General features: G+C 43.3%; 2 protein-coding genes across 3 annotated transcripts in view; both read left to right on the top strand.

Moving 5' to 3' along the window:
* The window catches only part of LOC131915623 (cytochrome P450 1A1-like), a 3,731-nt gene extending 1,259 nt beyond the window's left edge, over nt 1-2,472 (top strand). The window contains exons 2-6 of the mRNA XM_059269039.1: nt 143-269; nt 357-446; nt 540-663; nt 815-901; nt 1,046-2,472. Coding sequence (XP_059125022.1) covers nt 143-269; nt 357-446; nt 540-663; nt 815-901; nt 1,046-1,355 — 738 coding nt within the window. The 3' untranslated portion in view covers nt 1,356-2,472. The remainder of the gene's footprint in view (nt 1-142; nt 270-356; nt 447-539; nt 664-814; nt 902-1,045) is intronic.
* A 9,209-nt stretch (nt 2,473-11,681) lies between these two features.
* Nucleotides 11,682-26,930, top strand: part of Edc3 (enhancer of mRNA decapping 3) — a 33,969-nt gene continuing 18,720 nt past the window's right edge. Inside the window, exons 1-3 of one of the 2 annotated variants that reach the window (XM_059267958.1) lie at nt 11,682-11,740; nt 16,374-16,555; nt 21,325-21,644. In XM_059267958.1, the coding sequence (XP_059123941.1) occupies nt 16,392-16,555; nt 21,325-21,644 (484 nt within the window). In that variant the 5' untranslated portion in view covers nt 11,682-11,740; nt 16,374-16,391. Of the gene's footprint in view, nt 11,829-16,373; nt 16,556-21,324; nt 21,645-26,930 lie in introns of both variants that reach the window. The other variant, XM_059267959.1, reaches the window with a different exon arrangement.

Consider the following 26,930-nt stretch of genomic DNA (forward strand, 5'->3'; position numbering starts at 1 on the left):
GGCCAAGGGAAGCTAGGACAGCAGCCTCAGAGTGTCACCTCTTGACCAGGTTGCTAATCACTGGGAGGGACCAGGCCTAGATGGAGAGGTAGGTCTGGACTGTGGTGGGTAGCCATTCACTTTGTGTTCCTTTGTCTCCCAGGGCCACATCCGGGACATCACAGACAGCCTCATTGAGCACTATCAGGACAAAAGGTTGGATGAGAATGCCAATGTCCAGCTGTCGGATGATAAGGTCATTAGTATCATTTTTGACCTCTTTGGAGCTGGTATGTGCTCTTCAGTGTGTAATTTCTGTGCTCAGGTACCCGAAGCTGCCGCATACCTAACTTCTCCCTCTGTTCTGTCCTGGTCAGGGTTTGACACAGTCACAACTGCTGTCTCTTGGAGTCTCATGTACCTGGTGACAAACCCTAGGGTGCAGAGAAAGATCCAGGAAGAGCTAGGTAGGCGGTGGCTCCATTCAAAGGACTCTAAGTGGGGGACTCTGATAAAGTCTTGGCAACCCCTTAATCTTCTTGAATCCCTGTATTCTGTAGACACAGTGATTGGCAGGAATCGGAGGCCCCGGTTTTCTGACAGACCTCAGCTGCCCTATCTGGAGGCCTTCATCCTGGAGACGTTCCGACATTCATCCTTCATCCCCTTCACCATCCCCCACAGGTCAGGCAGGCCATAGAGCCATTGATATTTGATACTAGACCTTAGTTTAGTGTACACAGCCAGTTGGAGCTCCTGAGAGGGACATGGCATGGGAAACAGGGGTAGATTTCTCCTGTGACCCTGAGCCTGACTGAGCTTCCTCTTTCCCCAGCACCACAAGAGACACAAGTCTGTGTGGATTCTATATCCCCAAGGGACGTTGTATCTTTGTGAGCCAGTGGCAGATTAACCACGACCAGTAAGTTGACGGGGCAGTGGAAACTCCTGGGTAGGCTAGGTCCATCCTCTCCTGGGCTTCAGACCCTCTTGCCCCTTGGGAATGACCTAATTGATACTTATAAGCCCCTGATCATCTACTTCAATTATCTCCTTTTGCTTACAGGGAACTGTGGGGTGACCCAAACAAGTTCCGACCTGAAAGGTTTCTCACCTCCAGCGGCACTCTGGACAAAGCATTGAGTGAGAAAGTCATTCTCTTTGGTTTGGGCAAGCGGAAGTGCATCGGGGAGACCATTGGCCGATTGGAGGTCTTTCTCTTCCTGGCCATCTTGCTGCAGCAAATGGAATTCAATGTGTCACCAGGACAGAAGGTGGATATGACTCCTATTTATGGACTGACTTTAAAGCATGCCCGTTGTGAGCATTTCCAAGTGCAGATGCGGTCTTCTGGGCCTCAGCATCTCCAGGCTTAGACGGTCCTGTAGTCCCCAGACCAGGGGGCTGTTCCAGGGATTTAACTCCAGCCAGAAACACAGATTCTGGGGAGTTGTGCCTGTCTCCTACTTTGGACTTGCTTCTCTATATGCTGATCTCAGACACTGGGCTCAGCAGTGGCCCACAGGAACTTCAGAGCCTTCCTAAATTCAGCATCAGCTAGGAGACCTGAAAGGGAAAGCGGGTCCCTGGGCCTCAGAAAACCCCCAAAGAGCTCTCTGGGTGCTCCAGTGGCTGGCCAGTTTGAAAAATGCTTAGAGCAGGTCATGCCAGGATCTATCGGGTGTCTTTGACAACTGGGAGCTATGCAGAACAGAGGGAGAAGACAGCTCAAAATACTGAGGTGCTCTTGCCATTTGCTAAGGCTGAGCAGCCTTCCCACATGGGTCTAGGACACTGTCTGTGGAAATCACCTTTATTCACTCTTCATTGGAATAAACAGGTTTCTCCTGTCCTTGCAAAGCCCCCGTTCCTGTTCAGGAAGTGCTGGGTCTTGTGTCTAGGAAGATCCAAGAACAGAGGGACAGACTCTCTGGACAGCAGGACCAGGTCTAGAGTAAAGGGATGACTTTTAAGACGGAGTCTTGTGTGGCTCACACTGCCTCTGAACTTGCTATGTAGCCAAGGATGGCCTTGAATTCCATATTCTTTTTCTTCTCTTACCAACCTTCTGAGTACTAGGATGCAGTCACAGACCACTATATCATCTCTTGGTCTCTCTTCTTTACTGTATAAAATGTTCATTTAAAAAATGTTTGGGGGCTGGAGAGATGGCTCAGAGGTTAAGAGCACCGACTGCTCTTCCAGAAGTCCTGAGTTCAATTCCCAGCGACCACATGGTGGTTCACAAGCATCTGTAATGAGATCTGGTGCCCTCTTCTGACCTGCAGTCATACATGCTGTGTACATAATAAATAAATAAATCTTTTTAAAAAAATGTTTGTACAGCCAGGCAGCAGTGGCGCACACCTTTAATCCCAGCACTTGGGAGGCAGAGCCAGGCCGATCTCCGTGAGTTTGAGGCCAGCCTGGTCTACTGAGTGAGATCCAGGACAGGCACCAAAACTACATGGAGAAACCCTGTGTTGAAAAAACAAAAAACAAAAAACAAAACAAAACAAAACAAAAGTTTGTACATAAGACCTTTTTTTGGCCTGTATTTTGCTTATGCATTTATATTAGTCATATCTTAAGAGCTTTAGGTCAATGCATTTAATGCCACAGAGAAAACCCTAACTCAAGTATCTAGAAATATATAGGAAATAACTATAATAAATAAAATATTACCTGGAAGTACTACACATAAAGATGTTTTTGTTGTTGTTATTGTTTTCTTTTTTTGTTTTTTTGAGACGGAATTTCTCTGTGTAACAGCTCTAGCTGTTCTAGAATTTGCTCCATAGGCCAGGCTGGCCTTGAACTTACAGAGATCCACCTACCTCTGCCTCCTGAGTGCTGGGATCAAAGGTATGTCCCAGCCATGTGGAAAGGTTTCAACCTGAAGTTAAGCCACATTCACACCTTGAGCTCAGTCTTCCGCTGTGTTTTCTCGTGGCAATGGAGAGGTGAAGGACTGCTCTCAGGCAGAGTGTCGGTGGTGTCTGACTCTCTAACTTGTCACACACTGATGGAGTAGATTCTCTTGAACGCTAAACAAAAGGCTGCTTTCAGAAGCCCCCAAAGCTGGTGGGAAGGTCTGATCCATAAGCACATTATCTAATTCGTGGTAACCAGGGCTTTACTAGTCCTGCATAGGGAACATGGGTTCTAGAGCTGGTGATGGAGCTAGGTGAGGAGGGATGCTGGGGCCCTAGGTCTTTGGGGGGGGGCATCTGAGCAGAGCCCTCCTTAAGGATGAGAAGCCATCTCTTGAGGGGCTCACATTTCAATGCAGAAAGCCTCATCCCTCAGAAGTGTCTGTGGCAGTGTCCAGTAGGGGTGAATGCCAGACCCATACAACCAGAAGTTCCAGTGACTAGCACGCTAAGAGGACCTGCATCTTGGGATGTGACTCTTCCTAGTATCACCCCACTCAACTTCCTTCTCAAACAGCTTGTAGTGGCTAGCAGTTACCGTTCATGCTTTCTGATTGGAGTAGATAGTTTCCATTCACCAAGAGCTTCAGGTCACCATAAGGAGCAAACCAAAGTCTGAGGGAACAATGGTGTCCAGTTTTACCAATCTTACAGTTTTTGTTAAAAACAAAAACAAAAAACAAAACAAAGAAAAACTTTGGAGCAGGAAATGTAACTCAGTGGAGAGTTGTCCAGCATGCCAAAGCCTTGAGTTCCTGTGGTAGCACACACTTGTAATTCTAGCAAGCAGGAGATCAAGACAGGTTTGTCAGAGGTTAAACATCACTCTCAGCTACAGAAAGTTTGCAGCCAGCCTGGAATATGTGAGATCCTGCTTGGAAACAGCAAACAAATTTGTATTATCCGCTATAATATAGAGGAGCCTATAAACTATCCAGAGTAGGCAAATGGAGTTGGAAATTAGGTTAGTGATTATCAGGGAACACAGGGCAAAGGGAATTGGGAGGTTGTGGTGATATTTTATCTATGTACCCCAATGAAACTTATCTGAGGATCAGAGGAAAAAGCCAGCCACTATAGTAAACACAGAAGTCAGGCGATTTCTAGCACACGCCTTTAATCCTAGCATTCGGGAGGCAGAGATCCATCCGGATCTGTGAGTTGGAGGCTACACTGGGAACAGATCCAGGCATGGTGGCACATGCCTTTAATCCCAGCACTAACTAGGGAGGTCTTGAGGTCTGTACAGACAGACAGGAAGTGACAGAGCTGGCCAGAAAGAGGAAGTGATGTAGTTGGGCATAGAGAGGAAGGGAGATGGCAGGGACAGAAAGGCATATAGGCGTGGGTATACAGGAAGTAGGTCTCTTTGGAGGCTGAGGAGTTGGTTAAGGTGAGGTTGGCTGTGGCTTGTCCTATTCCTCTAATCTCTCAGTTTTCACCCCAATATCTGGCTCTGGGTTTTTTATTAATAAGACCATTTAGCAATTCATCTTACAGGAGGTAAAGGGTCTCTTCCAAAATTGGGAAGGTATTCTAAAGCTAGGAGTGATAATTGTATAACTTGGTGAATATTCTAAAAATAAAACCAACAGCAGCAAACCAAGGAGGCCTAGAGAGATGGCTCAGCAGTTCAGAGTTCTTGATGCTCCTCCAGAGGACCCAAGTTTCATTCTCAGCACCCTCATAGGGCAGTTCACAATTGCCTGTAACTCCAACACCAGGGGAATTAACACCCTCTTCTGGTATCTCTGGGCACCTATATGCACACACACACACCCCAACATGTGCATATGCCCTCCCCAATACTCACATACCTACAAAAAGTAAATCTTCATTAAAAAAAACAACAATGAATTGTGCAGGTTAAAATGGTAGGAAAAAAATCATGTAGCATGAATCTTAAAGGTACTTATTAATAAAAATCAAACCTGAGGCCAGTTATTGGGGTGAACTGGAAGATCAGAGAAGCAGAACAAGCCACAGCTACCTCACCTTGCCAGTTCCTTAGCTGATCCTGTTTCCTCAGACTGGATGCCTCTGAGTCCTCATCTAGAATGAATCTCAGCTGAACTGTGCTGCTCAAAAAGCCTGAAAGCTTAACCAGCCAAATGCTTCTAGTTCCTGGTCTTCACGCCTTATATACCTTTCTGCCTTCTGCCATCACTCCCTGGGATTAAAGGCTCACTTCTTGGGATTAAAGGCGTGAGTCACCATGCCTGGCTGTTTCCAATGTGGCCTTGAACTCACAGAGATCCAGAGGGATTTCTGCCTCTGGAATGCTAGGATTAAAGGCGTGTGTTACCATTGCCTATCCTCTATGTTTAATATTGTGGCTGTTCTGTCTCTGACCCCAGAAAAGTTTATTAGGGTGCACAATATTTTGGGGAACAAAATACCACTACATTTCCCCTTTTTTGTCCAAAATTTAAAAAAGCTTATAACTAATACAAGAAAAATTATATCCAATAAGTAGATACAATATACACAGTCAAGATTACATTAACGATGTCTAGTCCATTAACATTTGACTGATTCAGACAAAAAACTCCATTAATATATAACAATGTCCTGTCCAGTAACATTTGACAAACTCAGACAAGAAATTTTCATTACTTATCTTATTTAAAACAAGTAGTTCCTTTTTAAAAGTAGATTAAAAAATTGACCTTTTTATCTTATCATATTCATATTCTCTCTTTTTTCTTTTCATAAAAGTTTCAATAATCTATCTTTTGTCATTTTTATATCTTCCTCTTTTTCTTTTCAGTGTCGATTCATGTACACTTTTTCAGTGTAGATAAATTATCTACCCATTTATCCTATTATTTATCTTTTTTTCTTAGAGTCAATGATCTACCTCATATCTATATTCTCTTCTTTCTTTTTCTCTTTTTTTTTAAACAAAACCTCTGAATCTAGTCTCCATGTTGAGCTTTTTTCCTGACCATTAACAATCAACAACTTTTAACCAACCATTGTAAACAATGACAATATCCAAAACTCATTAAACGACCAAAAACCTCCCATCCCACCTCTTGGGAATGTGGGCATTGTTTTCTTAAAATTACTTCCTGCTTTCTGGGGGTGAAGACATATTTAGGGAATTCTGAAAAGAAACATTTTGGGTTAATTGTCAAGTCCTGTATCATTTGTCCAGTAACTGCATAATGAGAAAGTGCAGGGCTTGTTTCAAGTCCTTGCTCAAGTAGTCTGTCAGGCTGGATCATCTCAGCCAGCCATCTTGAAATTGTCCTAAACAGTTTGTAGTCCAAAGTGGATCTTTTGGTGGTGTTAATCAGCTTAATGGTTTTCCCATAGTGCAGCAGGAATCTTAAAAGTTCTTATTAATAAAATCAAACCTGAGGCCAGTTATTGGGGTGAACACTGGAAGATCAGAGAGACAGAATGGGCCACAGCTAACCTCACCTGGCCAACTTCTCAGCTGGTCTTGTTTCCTCAGGCTGGAAGCTTGTGTCCTTATCCCAATGGCTCTCAGCTGAACTGCTGCTGGAAAGCCTGAAGCTTAACCAGCTAAAAGCTTTTAGTTTCTGGTCCTCATGCCTTATATACCTTTCTGCTTTCTACCACCACTCCCTAGGATTAAAGGCTCGCTTTCTGGGATTAAAGGCTCGGGTCACCATGCTTGGCTGTATCCTTGAACACATGGATTTCTGCCTCTGGAATGCTAGGATTAAAGGCGTGTGCTACCACTGCCTATCCTAAGTATCTAGCGGCTGTTCTGTTCTCTGACCCCAGATAAGTTTATTAGGGTACACAGTATTTTGGGGAACACAATACCACCACACCATAGTCCATGTGGAATCATCTTTGTGGAGTCGCGTCTTCCTTTTGAAGATTTCAAAGTCGCTGTTAGGCGTGGTCATGGTTCCTTGCAGATTTTTTTTTTTTTTGGCCTCCTCTGTGGTTTGGAGCAAGCATAGTCTCATAAATGTCTGTCTCTAGGAACCATAAACGCTTCCCTAGAAAAGAAAATCTTCACAGCAATTTCTCCCCACCATTTGTCTTGCCAAACTTTTCTAAACTGACCTTTGCCGATGTTTTTTTGGAACACAATGGTCCTGTCAATTCTTCTCCGAACAAGTAGCGGTAAACCCTTTGTCCCAGGTAGCAGCATCATTGCAGTCACCAACACGATGAGAAGAAGCCTCAGAGCAGCAGCCGCTGACTCCATGGTCCCACTGGCACCGTTTGTAGCTAGTCCCCAGTCAGCCGTAGCTTCTCCTTAGCAAGCCTCCCAGGCTGGCCTCAAACTCGGGGTCCTCCTGCCTCTCCCTCCTTCAGCAAATCCTGCGGGCATGCGGTGTGCCACCACAATCGGCAACGTGTACCTTAGGTCTGAGCTGGGGCCCGAAAGGCCACAGGCAAGTGACTTTTTCCAGAATTTATACCACAAACGTTGGGCGCCAGATGTAACATGAATCTTAAAGGTACTTATTAATAAAAATCAAACCTGAGGCCAGGTATTGGGGTGAACTGGAAGATCAGAGAAGCAGAACAAGCCACAGCTACCTCATCTTGCCAGTTCCTTAGCTGATCCTGTTTCCTCAGACTGGATGCCTCTGAGTCCTCATCTAGAATGAATCTCAGCTGAACTGTGCTGCTCAAAAAGCCTGAAAGCTTAACCAGCCAAATGCTTCTAGTTCCTGGTCTTCACGCCTTATATACCTTTCTGCCTTCTGCCATCACTCCCTGGGATTAAAGGCTCACTTCTTGTGTCACCATGCCTGGCTGTTTCCAATGTGGCCTTGAACTCACAGAGATCCAGAGGGATTTTCTACCTCTGGAATGCTAGGATTAAAGGCGTGTGTTACCACTGCCTATCCTCTATGTTTAATATTGTGGCTGTTCTGTCTCTGACCCCAGAAAAGTTTATTAGGGTGCACAATATTTTGGGGAACACAATACCACTACAATACCATTTTTAAACTAAGGATTTTGGACAGCATGTGTAAAACAATTCATGAGCCAGGAGGTGGCCACACACACCTTTAAGAGACAGGCAGATCTCTGAGTTTGAGTGAGTTTCAGTTCAGCCAGCACTACACAGTGAAAACCTGTATTGAAAAACCAACCAAGCAAACAAGCAACAAACAAAGAAAAAAAAAACAATTTATGTAACCGTTCTCAGATATCATATGGTGACATTATTATTGCTCTCTTGAGATTATAGTATGAGGGGATAAACAAATGAGTAATTGATAATGGTGTTCAAATTCATCATCCCCTTTATCTTGAGGAGCTAGGAGTTTAGAATATAGAAAAAAGAAGAGACTGTTGTTACATAGAAGTGATTAAGTTCAACCAGTATGATGCATCTCTATCTACTTGTCTATCAACTTTTGAGATCTGTTTGTTTGTTTTTGGATACAGGGTCTCAATTTGTAGTCCAGACTGGCTCCAAGTCTTTTTTTTTTTTTTTTTTTTTTGGTTTTTCGAGACAAGATTTCTCCGTGTAGTTTTGGTGCCTGTCCTGGATCTCGCTCTGTAGACCAGGCTAGCCTCAAACTCACAGAGATCCGCCTGGCTCTGCCTCCTGAGTGCTGGGATTAAAGACGTGCACCACCACCAGCCAGCTGGCTCCAAGTCTTGATCTTCAAGTCTCAGCCTTCTGACTGCTGGGATTTGCAAGCATGTATTAACACACCTGGCTAACATCCTAGATCTTAAAGGCAATGGCCAGGTCACAGAAATGAGCATTCTAACTTCCTAATACCCAGACTGTGACACAGGGCTTCTTAGGAAAACAATTGCCCACAAATCTGGGACAGAAGATGTAGTTTAAAAAAAAATCCTGGAACACTTGTTCATGCCAGATGGTAAAGATGCTACAAAGATTCCAGGAATAGATTGAATCACTCTGGAACAAGCTTTAACAGGTTTCCACTCCTAAAGATAGGACAGTTTGAGTATTGATAGTAATTTCTACTGGGTATGGTGGCACATGTCTAATCTGAAAACTCAGGCAGGAGGATTGCTTTGAATTTAAGTCTAGCTAGGGCTGCATAGCAAGAAACTGACTTAAATTTTTTTCCCACAAAATTAAAACCCCTCAAGTGTGTTTGAATCCATGAGCTCATAAAAATTTAATTTTTTAAAGATATATTTTATGCATATTGGATGTTTTGCCTGCATGTATATATGCGCACTGTGGTGGTTTGAAAGAAAATGGCCCCCAAAGGGAGTGGTACTATTACTAGGAGGCATAATGGCTATTCTTGATTATCAACTTGATTATATCTAGAATGAACTATAATCCAGAAATGGAGGGCACACTTGTGATCTGGATTTTGAGGCAAGAAGACAGCACACCTTTGATTGAATCTTAAGGCCAGATGATACAAGCCTTTAATCCAGACCTTGAGGCTTGAAGGCACACCTTTAATCTGAGCCCCACCTTCTGCTGGAGGCCTATATAAGGATAGGGAAGAAGGACAGGTTCATTCCTTCTTTGCCTGCTTGCTCTCACCTGGTCAGCACATCCATTCCTTCACTGGCATTGGAGCCTGCTTCTTTGGGATTCCAGCGTGTACAGATCAGCTAGATTCTTGGACTTTCCATTCACAGCCAGACATTGTTGGAAAGCAGCGTGTAAGTCATTCCAATAAATTCCCATATATATATACATGTGTATATATATATATATATATATATATACACATATACATATACATGGAGAGAGAGAGAGAGAGAGAGAGAGAGAGAGAGAGAGAGAGAGAGAGAGAGAGATTGATTCATTTCATAAGTTCTGTGCCTCTAGAGAACTCTGACTAATACAGGAGATGTGGCCTTGGAGAAGGTGCGGCCTTGGTGGAGAAAGTCCATCATTGTGGGGGTGGGCTTTGAGGTTTGATATGCTCAAGCTACTTTCAGTGTCACAGACACAGATCACTTCCTGTTGCCTGTGGATTAAAGATGTAGAATTTTCAGCTCCTTATCCAGCACCATGTCTGCCTGCCTACTGCCATGTCCTGCCATAATGATAATAGACTGAATCATTACCAGGAGGTAGCCACTAGTTAACCATAGAGGCCAGACAGTAGTGGCTCACACCTTTAATCCCAGCACTAGGGAGGATCATGCCTCCGATCCCAGCACATGGAACGCTGAGATCCTGTCCCCACCCACTTTATAATCCTGTCTCCACCTCCCAGGTGCTGGTATCAAAGGCATGAGCCTCCCGAGTGCTGGGATTAAAGGCTTGTGCCACCCCTGCCGGGCCTCTATGGTTAACTAGTGGCTAGCTTTGCTCTCTGATCTTCAGGCAAGCTTTATTTGCCAGAACACACACAAAAAAATATCACATACCTCCACCCAATTATGTGTTTTCCTTTATAAGAGTTGCTGTGTGCTGAGCAGTGGTGGCTCATGCCTTTAATCCCAGCACTCGGGAGGCAGAGCCCGGCAGATCTCTGTGAGTTCGAGGCCAGCCTGGGCTACCAAGTGAGATCCAGGAAAGGCACCAAAACTACACAGAGAAACCCTGTCTAGAAAAAGTTGCTGTGGTCATGGTGTCTCTTCACAGCAATTGAAACCCTAAGACATGCACCATGAGCTTGTGTGATTTTCTGAGAGGTCAGAAGAGGGTGTTAGATCTCCTGGGACTGGAGTTATGGAAGGTTGTGGGAGAGCAACAAGTGCTTTTAACTTCAGTAATCTCTCTAGCCCAAAAATTCTCTCTCTCTCTCTCTCTCTCTCTCTCTCTCTCTCTCTCTCTCTCTGTCACACACACACACACACCTTCCCTCCCTCCCCTCCCCCCCTCTTTCTCTCTGTAATGGCTCTCAGGAAACATTTCCCAGTAGATCTCACCTCAACAATGCTGTTCTCTTCTTAAGCACCATTAATTTCTCAGTTCCAGCCAAACAACATTGAGTATCTCAGCAAAGCCAAGGTTTCACTTTAGCAGTTCTTGTTAATCAAAGCTGATTCTTCAGCCCCAGCTAACCAGAACCACAGAATCTTAATTCAAAATGACAGGTGGTCCTGATAGTCTTTGAATGTCCCTCTGAACTTCACAAGCCAGGCTTCCATCGTCTGCAACACTCTCAATGTTATCTTCCAAGCTCCTGTAGAACAAACCCCTGAGCTCTCAACACTCTGTGGCTTTTCTAGCCCAAAGTTCCAAGGTCCTTTCACAATCCTCCCAAAAAAATGATCAGGTCTGTCACAGCAATACCCCACTCCTGGTACCAACTTGTCTTAATTTGGGTTTCTATTGCTGCAAAGAAACACCATGACCAAAAAACAATTTGGGGAGGAAAGGGTTTATTTTGCTTATACTTTACATCACCGTTTATTCTTGAAGGAAGTCAGGACAGAAACTCAAACAGGGCAGGATCCTGGAGGATCCAGGAGCTGATGTAGAGCCCATAGAAGAGCGCTGCTTACTGGCTTGCTCCTCATGGCTTGCTCAGCCTGCTTTTTTACAGAACCCAGGACCACCAGCCCAGGGATGGCACCACCCACCATGGGGTAGGCCATCCTCCATCTATCACTAGTTAAGAAAAATGCTTTACAGGTTTGCGTATAGCTGGGTCTTACGGAGGCATTTTCTCAATTGCAGTTCCCTCCTTTCAGATAACTCCAGCTTGTGTCAAATTGACAAACTACCGCGTACAGTTCCACTCTTTCTTTCTCTGGTGCGCTCCCTTCAACCCCGATCTTCTCAAATTTCCCGGGAGTCCCGCCCCCAGGCCTCGGGCTCTAGCCTATTACGCTTTAACGGAAGTGACATCACCCCAGGTCGGTGAGGCACGGGGGCGTTTCCGGCGGCGGTGCTGGCGGCTGCTTCTGTGATTGTGGAGGTGGGCGTGAAGCCCCTTGGTGGTGTTTTGGCGTCGTGGGATCGGCTTGATGTGGTGTGCCGCCCAGGCTGGGGTAGACGGTGGGGAGGTGAGCGCGAGGGAGGCCGGGTGCTCGCGGGGCTCGTTGGCTGGCGCTTCCGGGGTGGTCAACTCGGTTTGCTTTTTAGGCTGCGGGCTTCCAGGCCTGTAGAGCTTTATATTGGCAGGCAGGCAGGAACTGGTTGTGTGTGTGTGTGTGTGGGGGGGGGGGACAGGATGCGTGTGGCAGGCAGGAGCTGGTGTGTGTGTGTGGGGGGGGCAGGATGCGTGTGGCAGGCAGGAGCTGGTGTGTGTGTGTGTGTGTGTGTGTGTGTGCGCGCGCGCGCATGGGGTCCTCACTGGGTTACGTGTAGAGGTAGCCCAAGGATTTGGGTTTGAGGTGGGAGTCCCGAGATGGAGAGATGGCAGTTAGCGGCCTGGTCTCTCTCAGGCCGGCTTAAGTTGCCACTGCGACTTGCATTCATTCTCTCTCCCTCTGTCCCTCTGTCCCTCTGTCCCTCCCTCCCTCCCTCCCTTCCTACCTCCCTTCCTACCTCTCTCCCTCTCCTCCCTCTCCTGTCTGTCTGTCTCCCCCCACCCACCTCCCACTCACCCACTCATTGTTCTTTGCGTCCATTTCCTTTTGGCCAGTGAGGTTAACAGCCAGGAAAGAGTGCAAGTGCCACATGGTGGTTGATAACGTGACAGACTGGGATGTAGAAATAGAGCTAGTGAAGCCAGGGCGCACAGTTGACTGCCCTCGGTGTACTGCTCCAGTTACCAGTCCTTTCTGTGATGCGACTGCATTTGTTAATAAAACTTGATCAGTGCTTTAAGTGTTGGAGGAGTAGTCCTCATCAGCTTCGTTAGTTGATTTTCAGTCTCCCAATTGCAGAGCTAAGAGAAGCCTTACTCTTTCCACAATACAAATGACTATCCCTGAGATGTTGGTATCTCACTTGGAACCCTGAGGTATAACCCAGTTTTTTGTTTTATGTATTGGGCACAAAATTCCTAGTTGTTTTCTCTGAAGTAAAAGTGGTTGCAAAGAACCACCTTTTTTGGAGACAGGGTCTCACTGTGTAGCTCTGGCTGGCCTAGAGTTCTGTGCAGACCAAACTGCCCTGGAACTTGCAGAGATCCTCTTGCCTCTGCCTGCTAAGTGCTGGAATTAAAGGCCTGTGCCACCTCAGGCCTTGGCTTTTTAACTACTAAGGATTATTGGTTTGAGTATTGCTAAGACAGTCTCCCGTTTGGGCCCAGTTGCTTCAGCCTCTGGAGTACTGTGATTATAGGTATACACCACCATACCCGACTCTGTGTGGCAGTTTCTGATAAAGCCAAATACAATTTTGACTCTGATTTTCTGTGTAATATGAACAAGAACACATGTAAAAATGTTAGTTATTTAAAATGGAACCCCGAACTGAAAATAATCCAACTTTATCTTAGTAGATGCGCTAAAATAATTGAGGTGTACCTAAATAAACTACAGACAATATAATCAACTTTTGCTACATGCAACAGTTGGATTTCATAGATGTACTGTTGATGGAAGGAAGCCAGGCACATGACCCTGCATTTCAAACTTCTGTGCAGTTTGAAAGCAGCATAAACTGATCTTTCATGATGTCAGAATAGCAGCACCTTTATAGAGACCCAATGGAGCCCCTTGTGATAGTTAGGGCGATGCTCCAGGGGGGATTACTGTGAAAATTTTGGATGACCAGATGTCATGATACATAGCTGTAATGACATTACCCAGGAGGCTGAGCCTGGGGAATCTTGAATATGAGCCTGCCCAGGCTACATAGTGAGGCTTTGTCTTAGGTGTTTGTTTGTTTGTTTTTTCTACTGTGGAGTGATATACTTTTGCTTGGATTATAACTAGATGGAAAAGTAAAAAAAAAAAAAAAAGGTCTCAAGATTTGTCTTGTGCTAGAGATGTAACTCAGTGACAAAGCTTGTCTAGCAACAAGCACAGGCTCTGGGTTTGGTCTCCAGCAAAACACACACACCACACCTACAAAAATTAGCGCTAGCTGAGTGTAGTAGCATTAATCCCAGTGCTTGGGAGACAGAGGCAGGCAGATCTCTGAGTTCGAGGCCAGCCTGGTCTATAGAATGAGTTACAGAACAGCCAGGGCTGCACAGAGAAACTCAGGGACCTCCCCCTCTCCCCCAAGTCTTTTTGTAGCTTCAGCTGTAGCTTTTTTTTTTTTTTTTTTTTAACATGGAGGCCTTAGACTTGTAATGAATGAAACACATTTCCTTGGAGTAGTCTTCAGATGAGGAGTCCAGTGGGTTACACTGTTTGATTTACATTTAGTATCTGTGTAAGTGAAAAGGTTTTGTTTTTGGTAGTGTTGGGGAGTAGATCCAGAATTTCAGGCACATATTCCAGGAAAGCATTCCACCACTGAGCTACATGCTCAGGCCTAGGATATTTTGGTTTGTTTATTTTGCTTCTTTTGAGACCTGGCTTTTCTGTGTAGCTCTGGATGGTCTGGAACTTGCACTCTGAACCAGGCTGGACTCAGACTTGCTGCAGTCCTCCTGTTCTGCCTTCCAAGTGCTGGGATTACAACCATGCATCACCACACCCAAGTGGGAATTTCTTTGTAGAATAAACCTGTTTGATGAGTTTTCAATAAAATATCAATGTATTTTACAGGAGAATTTCCAGTAAAAATGGACAGTTACACATTAATGTAGAACCAAATTAAAAGAACTGCACTTGGGGCTGGAAAGATAGCTCAGTGATTAAGAGCACTGACTGCTCTTCCAGAGGACCCGGGTTCAATTCCCAGTGCCCACGTGGCAGTTCACAGCTGTCTGTAACTCCAGTTCCTGGGTACCTGACACCCTCACATAGACATACAGACAGGCAAAACAGCAATGCACATAAAATAAAAAATAAATTAAGCCTGCACTTATCAACTAAAAGTCATGTTTTCAAAGTGTTTTAACATTTTGATTCGTTCGTTAACACAGTATAAATTTGAATGTAAAACACCAGGACATTAAAAATAATATATGTTGACTGGAAAAGAAAAGGAAGCTGTTTCCCATTTGGTTAAATTCTAGTTGTTGTTGTTTTCTTATGACAGCTTTTTTTTTTTTTTTGGTTGTTTCTGAGACAGGGTTTCTCTGTGTAGTTTTGGTGCCTGTTCTGGATCTCGATCTGTAGACCAGCCTGGAACTCACAGAGATCCTACCTGGTTCTGCCTCCCGAATACTGGGATAAAAGGCGTGTGCTACCACTGCCCGACCAATAGCCAGGTGTGGTAACCCATACTTTTTTTTATTTAATGACAGCTTTTTATAATGTATCTATCTTACTTTGGCACTTAAAGCAAGTGCCAAAATAGGATTATGATGGAGTGGGTGTAAGTGATAGGCAAGAAAATTTATGCTACTCTGACATAAAATAGGCAAAATCTGATCAGGAATAGGAAGTGTCTTTTGTATGTAGTAATTTATTTAATTAAAAACTTATTTTATTTTTATGTATTGAGTGTCTACCTGAATGTATTTCTGCACATCATATGTGTGCAGTGTGCTTGAAGAGGCCGGTAGAGGGCATCAGATCCCCTGGAACTGGAGTTACTAACAGTTATTATGAACCACAGTGTGTGTGCTGAGAGTTGAACTGGGCTCCTCTGGAAGAGCAGCCAGTGTTTTTAACTGCCTACCCTTCTCTCCAGCCCTTTTTGTTCAGCTTTTTAGTTTTTTAAGTTTTGATGGTGCTAAAAATTAAACCCAGAACTTTGTACTTGCTAGGCAAATACTCCTCTACTGCTGGGCTACATCCCCAGCCTTCTCTTTTGAAAGATTTTGCACCTTTATATGTAATGCATACACTAAAACAACTTCATGGTCTTTGGGTTGTTTTTTTGGTTTTGATTTTCTTTGTTTTGTCTTGTTTCGGTTTTTTGAGACAGGGTTTCTCTGTAGCCCTGGCTGTCCTGGAACTCACTCAGTAAACCAGGCTAGCCTCGAACTCAGAGATCCCCCCTGGTTCTGTCTCTGGAATGCTGGTATTAAAGGCATGTGCTCCCACCGGCTGGTGTTTACATGGTCTTTGTATACATAATATCAGTATTGCTTATTAATCTGCATGTCTCTACTGAAAAAGGTTTTTGGTTTTGGTTTTTGAGACAGTCTTACTGTGTAGTCCTGGCTGACCTAGAACCCTGTGTAGACCAGGCTGGCCTCAACTTAGATCCACCTGCCTCTGCCTCCCCTCCACATCCCCAACACTGGGACTAAAGGTTTTTTCTGCTGGGCATGGTGGTATATACCCTTAACTCCAACACTCAGAAGGCAGAGGCAGACATATCTCTGTGAGTTTGAGGTATACGTAGCTAGTGTTAGGCCAGCCAGTTAAATGTTGAGACCCTGTCTCAAAACAAAACAAAAATAAAAAAATAATACAGGAGTGTGTGCCGTTATGCCTTGTTTCTTACCACAGTTGTTTTGTTTTATTTTATTTTTTTATGTTTATTACCTCTGGTAGAGCATCATCAAATACCACTAAGTACAGAGCCTGACATACCTGCTGAGTTTGAAAGTTTTTCTTCCAGGTTCACTGAATGCTTCCTTCTCTTCACAGTGACTACACGTCTGGAATATGGCTATGGATTGGCTAGGCAGTATTGTGTCAATCAACTGTGGCGAAAGCTTGGGTGTCTATCAGGGAAGAGTATCAGCAGTGGACCAGGTCAGCCAGACCATTTCTCTTACTCGGCCCTTCCACAATGGAGTGAAGTGTCTTGTACCAGAAGTCACCTTTCGGTAAGTGCCCTGACTAACACCCTTAAAAACCCAGCCTGGTGGTCTGTGGTGCTGGATCAGGGTCTGATTGACAGTGTTTTCTCGGCTGGGTTCTGCTTTGCATTGAGTCTTGTCAGGAAGGAGAGTTCATAGTCTTACAGGCCTTAGAGTTCTGTTGCTAATCTCACTGGAGACTGTGTTATAATACAGTTTCAAGCTAATGATTTAGGGTTGTGAAACCTGTTAGACATGGAATTTTATTTAAATTCAGCAAAACTTTCATAGTTTCAAAGTTTTTTTCAGTATTGTATTATATGTGCTTTCTTATATCAAAGGTCTCATCAGTTTTTTTCCCCCCTTGGCATACATGTGTGTGTAGATTTGTGTGATTTATCCTCAGAAGCACACTGTAGCCAGTAACTAAAGTCCTTAGTTACGGGAGTTTTTTCTTAATATTTGCCAATAGAGCTCATCCCCTTTTTTTTGTTTGTTTGTTTTTTTGTTTTTTCGAGACAGGGTTTCTCTGTGTAGCTTTGTGCCTTTCCTGGATCTTGCTCTGTAGCCCAGGCTTGCTGTGGGATGTTCTGTATGGCAAATGTGTTGCTCTGATTGGTTAGTAAATAAAACACTGATTGGCTAGTAGTCAGGCAGGAGGAAGTATAGGTGGGACAAGGAGGAGAAGAATTCTGGGAAGTGGAAGGCTGAGACAGAGACACTGCCTGCCACCGCCATGACAAACAGCATGTGAAGATGCCGGTAAGCCACGAGCCACGTGGCAAGGTAGAGATTTATAGAAATGGATTAATTTAAGCTATAAGAACAGTTAGCAAGAAGCCTGCCACGGCCATACAGTTTGTAAGCAATATAAGTCTCTGTGTTTACTTGGTTGGGTCTGAGCAGCTGTGGGACTGGCGGGTGAGAGAGATTTGTCCTGACTGTGGGCCAGGCAGGAAAACTCTAGCTACACAGGCTGGCCTCAAACTCACAAAGATCCACCTGCCTCTGCCTCCCGAGTGCGCCACCACCGCCCGGCCGAGCTCATCCACTTTTATCTTCACATTCCCATCTTCATCACTTTGAGAGTCAGCCTCTTATATTTATATTCCCAAAATGAGGCTGTCAGGTGTGAGCTTCCTTATTTTCTGAGCATTCCTTTGTATTTATGCCTGTACAACCTTTTGGGTGAATACCTATATTTTTCTTTTTTTTATTTAAGATTATTAGATTTTTTTTAAATTATGTGTATGTACATGTGTCTGGGGGTATATTGAGTTACTTGAAGAGGCCAGATGCCTTGAAGGTAGAGTTATAGGCCAATGTGGCTGCTGAGAACTGAACCTGAGTCCTCTGTAAGAACAGCAAGTGCTTTTTTTTTTTTTTTTTTGGTTTTTCAAGACAGGATTACTCTGTGTAGCCCTGGCTGTCCTGAACTCTATAGACCAGGCTGGCCTCAAACTCAGAGACCCACCTGCCTCTGCCTCTCTGAGTGCTGGGATTAAAGGTGTGTGCACCACTGCCAGGTCAAGTGCTCTTAACTGTTGAGGCATGACTCTACCCCAGGTAGAGTCACTCACTGAGCTTAACTGCTTTCTTTTGTGGTCCCTGGAAGTAGCCCTTCTGTCTGGGTTGGTCTTTTCATTTGTGCTGGAGATGCACTCTGCCTCCTGCGAGACCTTTTCTTACCTCTTCTGTGTCTTGAGCATCAACCTTTGTGGTATTGTCTCTTTGTATTCTAACAGTTGACCTCCCTCTCCTCGTGGGAAGCCCCCTCCCCCATTTCCCACTAGGCGAAGGCAATGTCCCATCGTTTCTCTTCCCTTTATATCCATACTCTTGTTTAGATGAAAGTAATTTGCCTTTACTCAATTTTGCAGCTTTATTTTTCTGGTCCCTTGTTTGTGTTTTTCTGTCATCAGCCTAGATGATCTTTTGCCAGGCTCTCAGACGGCTTGATTGTCAAGTTCAGACGTGTCCCCTTCTCTTGGTTCTTCAAGTTGCCTCTAAGATTTTTTTCCCCCAAGTTCAAAGATTGGTTTATTCTGGGTTCTGTCTTTTTTTTCTTAATATTGGGCCGGAGCTTCTAAACTTTTCCTACTTAAACACTTTTTTTTTCTCAGACTCTTGAGACAGGGTCTCCCTATGCAGCTCAGGCTGGACTGGAACTCACCTAGTTCTGCTGGCCTCTGCCTCTCCAGCCCTGGGATTAAAAGAATGCCAGCCACCATGTCTGGTTCTTAGACATTTTAAAGTAACTATAGCGTACAGGCCTAGAAAGTAGGTATACAAACAAAATATCTACTGCTATTCAATCATAAAGATATTAATTTTAAAATAATTCTTTGGTATACTTATAATTTTACCACTTATTAAATGTGAAGTGTATTGGATGCTAATGAGTTAGGTGTGTTTGTTTATTTTTACGTAAACAAACATAGTTTACATTCAAGCTCAGATGAATATTTGGTGTTGTACTACACAAAATATTTTCATTTTTTTCATGTTAACTGATAACAATGATTTTATAATTGTTAGTGCTGGGAATGCCAACTCACATGTGTAGCAAAAAATGGAAGAAGTGTATTTAGGGACATTTCAGAAATTATTGGAAATTCTGTTCTAAGCCAAAATTCATTTTAACTTTCTTTAAAATATTTATGTGCCAGGTGGTGGTGCCACATGCCTTAAATCCCAACACTTGGGAGGCAGAAGCAGGCAGATCTCTATGAGTTCAAGGCCAGCCTGGTCTACAGAGTGAATTCCAGGACATCCAGAATTTTGCACAGAGAAACCCTGTCTTGAAAAACCAAAGGAAAAGAAAAAAGAAAAAGAAATTTATGTATTTAGCTGGTGGCGGTGGCGGTGGCGACACACGCCTTTAATTCCAGCACTGGGGAGATAGAGACAGTCAAATCTCTTGAGTTCCAGGTCAGCCAGGTCTACACAGAGAAACCCTGTTTTGAAAAACAAACAAAATATTTAAACATTTTAATGTGTATATGAGTGTACTCAAGTGTGTGTGCTTGCGCGCCCGCACTATGTGCATATAGGAGGTCAGAAGAGACATTGGATCCCCTGGAACTGGAGTGACAGAAAGCTGTGATGTGGGTGCTGGGAATAGAACTCAGGTCCTCTGCAAGAGCCATAGGTGCTCTTAACTATTGAGCCATCTCTTCAGCCCAACTTTTTTTGTGTGTGTTTTGAGGCAGGGTTTCTCTGTACAGCCCTGGCTGTGCTAGAACTTGCTTAGTAGACCAGGCTGGCCTGGAACTTAGAAATTTGCCCGCCTCTGCCTCCCAAGTGCTGGGATTAAAGGTATGAGCCACTACCACCTGACGTTTTTTTTTTTTCAATGAAACGTGTTAGTAACTCAAGCAGCAACCTTTAGAGTCAAATTTGTAACACTATATAATTTGGAGATTAGCTAATTTGATATTTACATACTGAGAAATGACAGGAAAATATTGAAAGTCTTTGTTTTCATAATACAACTACTCTGTTTCTGCAACTTGAGACAAGGGTCTCAAAAATGTAGATTTGGCTGGCCTGGAACTCACTATGTAGACCAGGCTGGCCTGGAACTCACTATGTAGACCAGGCTGGCCTTGGACTCAGAGATCTGTTAGCATGTGTCACCATGTCCAGGCTTGAAGAAAAAAAAATTTATGAAAATTTAAGAATCATAATAAAATTTTTCCCCAAATATGAGCTTGAGAGGATGCTTTTATTAGAGTTTGAAAGAAAATCCCTATCTCAGCACCTACCCAGTAAAGAAAGATGGAAGAAAGAAGGGGAAAAGCCATGCTATTGGAGTTGCCAGCATGGATCTCTTCCTGCCATATGGTAGCAGATAACCATATGGCAGGAGAGAGCTTTAGAAAAAGAATAAGGATCCTTTCTGACTCTTTTGAGACAAGGTCTATGTAGTTCTGGCTGTCTTTTAACTCTTTATGTAGCCACGCTAGCCTCAGAATTGTGGTGATCCTGCCTCTGCCTCCTAGATGTAGGGCTCTAGGCAGGAGCCACAGTGCCTTGCTGGTTTCTCCCACCTCCCTATTACCATGGGAAAAGCCCATTGTACTCATGATCTGGATCCTGGTTATCACTTTATTTTCCTGATGGCCCTCTGTAAGCGTTCTTTTCTTATATAATACTGTAGGCAACATTGGAGGTTCTTACTGTGGATGACATCACATTTTTGTAGCTGAGATGCCTTTCTCCCTACTGTTCTCTACTTGATTCGCTTTTACCCTCTCCCACCGTGTGCACCCTAGATATAGCTTAAATCGTTCATATGCAGTTTGAATTCATGTATTTTGTTTCTGGGCTCTCTAGTGCCCTGTGCTTATCTCTGTCTTGGCATTTGACACTTGATTGTTTACATTTGTCTTTTCCAGTGCTTAAGACTGAGTTGTTTATAAGTGTGTACTGTACTTGTGTATGTCCTGCTCCTAGCCCAGGGCTTACCACATAGTTAGGACATTATATATGCTTGTTGAATGAGCAAGTGGGTGAAAGAATTTTTAAAAGCCACTAACAGTCTTAAAAATCTAAGATGGCTATAGAGTTTTGTTATTAACAGCTTCTCTCTAGAGGCCGGTAGGGTGTGACTTGAAAGTTGGTGGCTGAGCACTGTCTTTAAATGCTTTGCTACCTTTCTTAGTTTTTACTTCTGATAACTCCCCGAAGTGCAGCTTTGCAGAGGGGTAACTGGTTTCCATTACCCTAGTTTTATCCTTACCACTTTCCTCTTGCTATTATAATTTTGAGACTTGTACTTTTGTGTATTTCAGGGCAGGTGATATTATAGAATTGAAAATTCTAGAGATACCAGATCCTGGAGACAAGCAGCAGTTTGGAGACCTTCATCAGACAGAATTAGGCCCTTCTGGTGTTGGGTACCAAGTGGGTATCAATCAGAATGGTACAGGCAAGGTGGTCAAGAAGCCAACCTCTTCCAGTAGTACCCCTCAGAACATCCCTAAGAGGACAGATGTGAAGAGCCAGGATGTTGCCGTTTCCCCTCAGCAGCAGCAGTGTTCGAAGAGTTATGTGGACAGGCACATGGAATCCTTGAGTCAGTCCAAAAGCTTCCGTCGTCGGCACAACTCTTGTAAGTACAGTCAAATTGCCGTTTTTCCTAACCTAGTATTTCAGTGTTGTAAGCCCTTACCTACTGTTGCTTTTTAAGTGACTCCTTTATTTTATAAAAAGGAGCACTGCCATTTTGGGAGCTCGCAGTGCATGTAATTTCAGCTCTAGAGGATCTAATGCTTTCTATTGGCTTCTTAGACACACACCCCCGATGCCCCCCATTCCAGACACACATATACACAAAATTAGAAGTAAAATAAAATCATAGGTACAACATTATGTCTGCTTGGTACTAGGTTCCCCCTTCCTCTTTTGAAGATAGAAATTGGGAAGTATAATTAAACCTTTTAAAGATGTTGGATGTTAACTTGTTGCACCATGGTTGAGCTTTACTAGACTGTTAGATTTGGTAGTCATCTGTAGTTGGAACTTATGATTCCATGGTTCTTCAGAAGTCTTCTTGACTTTTTATCTCTTCAGATGTGCTTCATCTAGTTCCCATTCTAGAAAGTGCAGGGCTATGATTTGGGAAATAACCAGAATGTCTCTAATACTGTCAGGCTTTCTGTCATAAATTCTGGGTCTAGAACTAAAATGTCTTCAGTTTGACTCTCAGGTGTCCTTTAGAACCGTAAGCGTAGGACCAAGTTTCCTTTTACGATAGCTGTATGACAAAAGCCAGTTGGTGGCCCTGAGGGTTACACAACCTTGGGTTTGTTACAAAGTGTCCTGGCCAAAGGGCCAGGGCATCAAAGGCTGGCAGGAAAATGGCACAGGAAAGCCAGCCTCCAGTCGTACATGCTTCGTCCTTGTTTGAAAGGTATACAAACCTGGGAAGTACTGTTTATCTTTTCCAAGGGAAGTTCCTTGTTCTCTCAGTGGCCAGAAGCGAGCTTGCTTAATGCACAGCCAGACCCATGGGCTAAGTGAACCAAGTACTGAGCAAGCTTATTCACAAAGAACTTCCAAGTATTTTGTACTGAAGTATGAAGAAATGGGAGGCTAAGAAAAATGACTATCTTACCTGCTTTTCAGTTTTTAAAAAAAGTTTTGTTTTTCTGGTCATTTTTTTCCTGACTTGGGATATCAGTATTTTCTTGGAAAAAGAATTTTGACAGTATTGAAAAAAATAAGTCATACTTAGAGTATGGCTCTTGAATGAATAGTCTTGTGGAGAGAAGAACACAAGCAATAGATTCTTGAAAGCTAAACAAACAGCTCTGGGTACAAGTTAAATTTGTAGAGTTCTACAGCCAAGCCAAAAATAGTGTCCAGTGCCCAGAATCTCCAGGGCAAACAGCATTTCCTATCATGAGCCGTGCTGCCTCTCTAGTGGGGTGTTTTGTCAGCATGCTGAGAAAGCTGTGCAGCTGTCTAGGGTTGTTTTCTTTGATTTTGTACTTGGCATTTCAGTAACTCTCTATTATCTAGGACAATCTTGAGTATACACTATTTATTAACTTGTTGACTGATACTACTTCATTAAGTTTCTTGTATTCATATTATACATTTCTGTGACAGTCATAAGAGCTCTTGATTAGCTCAAAACTTACTAACTTTACCCCATGTTTGTATTATATACACTAGATATGAGAAGTAAAATACAAATTAGCTGAGTGTAGTGGTGGATGCCTACACTGGGAGGGTTGAAGACAGGAAGATCCTGAGATCTAATCTAGCCTTGGCTACGGAGAGCCTGTTTCAACAATAGCAATAAAACAAATTAAAAAGAATTAGTCTAGAAGCCAGGCACAGTGTACATGCCTTTAATCCCAGCACTTGTGAGGCAGGGGCAGACAGATGTCTGTGAATTCAAGGCCAACCTCATCTATATCAAGTTCCAGAACAGTAAGGGATACATCAAGAGACCCTGTCTGAAAAAAAACAAAACAAAAAAAGAATTAGACTAGACCGTGGCATACAGAGTTGGGACATGACGTAGATAAATAAGACACTGGGGACAAGGATTTGTCCCAAGGACCTACTCCCTTCAGTTAGATCCAGCTTCCTCAGTTTCTATCACTTCCCAGTAGTCCATCAAGTTATTAACTGATTAATGAGGTTGGAGCCTCAGTGTCTGATCACTTTCCCAAAGCCCCACATCTGAAAGTTGATACTTTGAGATCAAACCTCCAACACATGAGTCTTTGAAGGTCATTCCAAATCCAGTTAATAAGGCCAGATGGAAAATATCTTAGGCTTTACAGACTACAATCTTCATCTCGAATACTTAATTTTGCCTTTGTAACAAAAAACAAAACAACAACAAAACTGCCTTAGACCATTTGTAGACAGATGAATATTACTGTGTTTCTGAAACCTTATTTACAGAAACAGCCAGGTTGGATTTGACCTTTAGACTATAGTTTATAGACTCTCAGTATATGATATATTCAAGATGAAGTTTATTAGTGATAATCAGTGTGGATTTATATACAGAATAAGCTTGTTATTTTTTAATTGGGAGGTCCTCTTCCACTCAGTGCTGAGGATTAAACCCATTGCTTCATGCATACTAGGTAAATGCTCTACCAGCAAGTTACTGATTAGTGTAGATGAATTTCTAAATGGTCTTACTAAATAAAAAACAGAGCCAAATATAGGGGTGAAAGCCTTAGAGAAAGATCAGGGAAATAGGGAAAGCCACAGCTAACCTTACCTCACCAACTCGGCAGCTTCCAAATGTGAGTTACGTCCTGTCAACCCACGCCTTTATTGCCTTGCTGTTCTGCTCTCTCAATGGCTCTCTTAGCCCAGCTACCTCACTACTTCTTCCAACACAACTCTGTCACTTTCTTTCTGTACAGACCTCCAGACCTCTATGGTTGGTACTGGGATTAAAGGTCTCAACTAAATCTAAAATGATGAAAAGTCTAGGGGTGTAGCTCAGTGATGGAACATGTGCTTAAAATATGCAGGATCTTGGGTTCCCTCCTGAGTACCAACACACACACAGTGATAGCAACAACAGACAAAGTGATGGTGATGGGGGGTGGGAAAATGGTGAACTTTACATAAAAAGCCATGTCCCATAATGATGGATCAATCATCAGCTGGCTGTATGTGCAAGATTTATTGCCTGATGATACAGCAGTCTTTGTGTGTGAAAACTCTCCATAATGTTGCATAACAACCAAAACATATAACAGTACTGTTCTTAGAATGTGTCCTCATCTGTAAACGACTCATGCGTTATAATTTAAATATTGATACAGCCAACTGTGTAGCATGTACATGTAATCCTAGCTTTCCAGGGGGATTGTTGCTGGGCTACATGGCACAGCATGTTCTAAGGCAAGACTTTGTCTTCAAAAAATTATTTAAGTCCACTTACAGGAACAGACTTGTTAGATAGAAAACATTGCGTTTTCTCCAGATACCTCAGAAATGATAGTGATTTACTGGATGAAACCTGCTAGGATGCCAGTTTCCATCAACATGGTAAATTCATGAAGTGTAATTCCCACAATTTTTACTTAAAAGTGGATAAAATGTTTTGTATCATCTTCTGCATCCATGTGGATTATCCTGTTTGGACCTGGGGATGAGGTCCACCAGAGAGGCAATTGGCTTACACGCCTGTTTCCTTGCAGATAGTTGATTTAATATTGAGTCAATACATTGATCATTTGAGAGCTGGACTATTTGTTCTCTTCTTTCTTCCCTTTAACTATAAACACTACTAATGGTATACTATCTTTGTGTTTCCATACCTGTTCTTCATTCTTAATTCAGCTCTATGTTCCCATGGCTGAGGAGAGGCTCAGTGGGTAAGAGAGCACTTGCTGTGAAAGCATGCAGACCTGAGTTCAGATCTCCAGCACCAAAGTAAAATCTGAGCACATCCTGTATCTATAACCGCAGTGCTGTGGGGGTCAGAGACAGGAGGGGGATTTCTGGGCCTTGCCGGCCTACCTCCAGGTTCAGTGAGATCCTGTCTCAAGGGAATAAGGTGGAGAGTGACAGAGCAGGACACCTGACATCCTCTTGTGGGGACACACACCCCTAAAATGCCTTTTAAGATTTGAATCCACACTGAATTTTCACTGTTTGTATACTTTATTTCTCCTTAGTTAGAATTAGTTATATATAATGTGTTCCCAGCACCTAGTTACAGCACTCAGCATTCTCTCACTAAATGTTTGGCAAACGATTGAAAATGGAATTTAGTCTAGACACTTCTTATTTTGTAGTGGTTTATAGTCTATTGTTAGTGGTGTCTCTCTACTCTTTCTGGTCATCATGTTTTGTTTTTTTCTCAGAGACCAAAGTCATATTCCCTACTGGCACTTTTCTGTTCTGGGGCATTAGAACAACATGAGTTATATTTGCATAGTATATACCCTTCAGAATAATGTTAAAATGGCCTCACTAGTGTTGATTAATTTGTTAGTTGTTTATTGACTGCCTAGAAACTGTGCTGTGAACATTTTGCTTAATGGAGATTGAAGCCCTAGGAAGTTGAACAGCAAATATATGATTATACATAATTCTTGCTTTTTGTTTTTGTTTTTAAAACAATCTCATGTAGCCTAGGTCAATGGATGACCTTGAGTTTCTGTCCTGCCTCCTCTTAAAAGCTTGGATTACAGGTGTGCCCCACCATTCCCAGTCTTTGTGGTGCTAGGAATTGAACCCAGGGGTTATAGTGCATGCATGGCAAGTACTCTGCCATTTGGGCTTCAACTTATATAACTGTGCATGTACATTATGTATGTATGTATTCATGCGGTAATATGAATGTGTGCATGCCAGTACACATCCACATGTACATGTCGGTGCCAGAGGTCAACACTGGATATCCTTTTTCATCCCTTTCTGCCTTATTTTTTTGAGACAGAGTCTCTCTCACTGAACCTGGAACTCACTGATTTGGCTAGGCTGGCTAGCTCACTAGTAAATTTTCAGGGATCCTTCAGTTACAGATGTGTCCGTCCACTTTTGCATGCAGCTTTTATGTCTGTGCTAGGGGTCCAAACTCAGGTCCTCACGTTTGTCCGCACATACTTTAATGACCGTCGTCTCCTCAGCTCCTAGATTATGTAGCATTTTGATGACAAAACTAGATTAAAGATCTCCTAACTCTGGGCACATGGAAAGGTTGTGAAAAGGGAACCATACAGTTGAGCTGCAATGAGTTGCCTGCCTGTATGTGTAGGTGTCATTTAGTCTGTGAATGGTAGGTTTGGAGAACTCACAGGGCTTCCTCTTTGACTGCTAAGAGTAGTGTTGATGGCCGTGTAGCAGCCAAGTAGGGTCTAAGAGAGAGTGGCTGGTTGCGGTGGCGTTGGTATTTATTTTGCTG

This window comes from Peromyscus eremicus, chromosome 7, assembly GCF_949786415.1.
Source record: "Peromyscus eremicus chromosome 7, PerEre_H2_v1, whole genome shotgun sequence".
NCBI lineage: Eukaryota > Metazoa > Chordata > Mammalia > Rodentia > Cricetidae > Peromyscus > Peromyscus eremicus.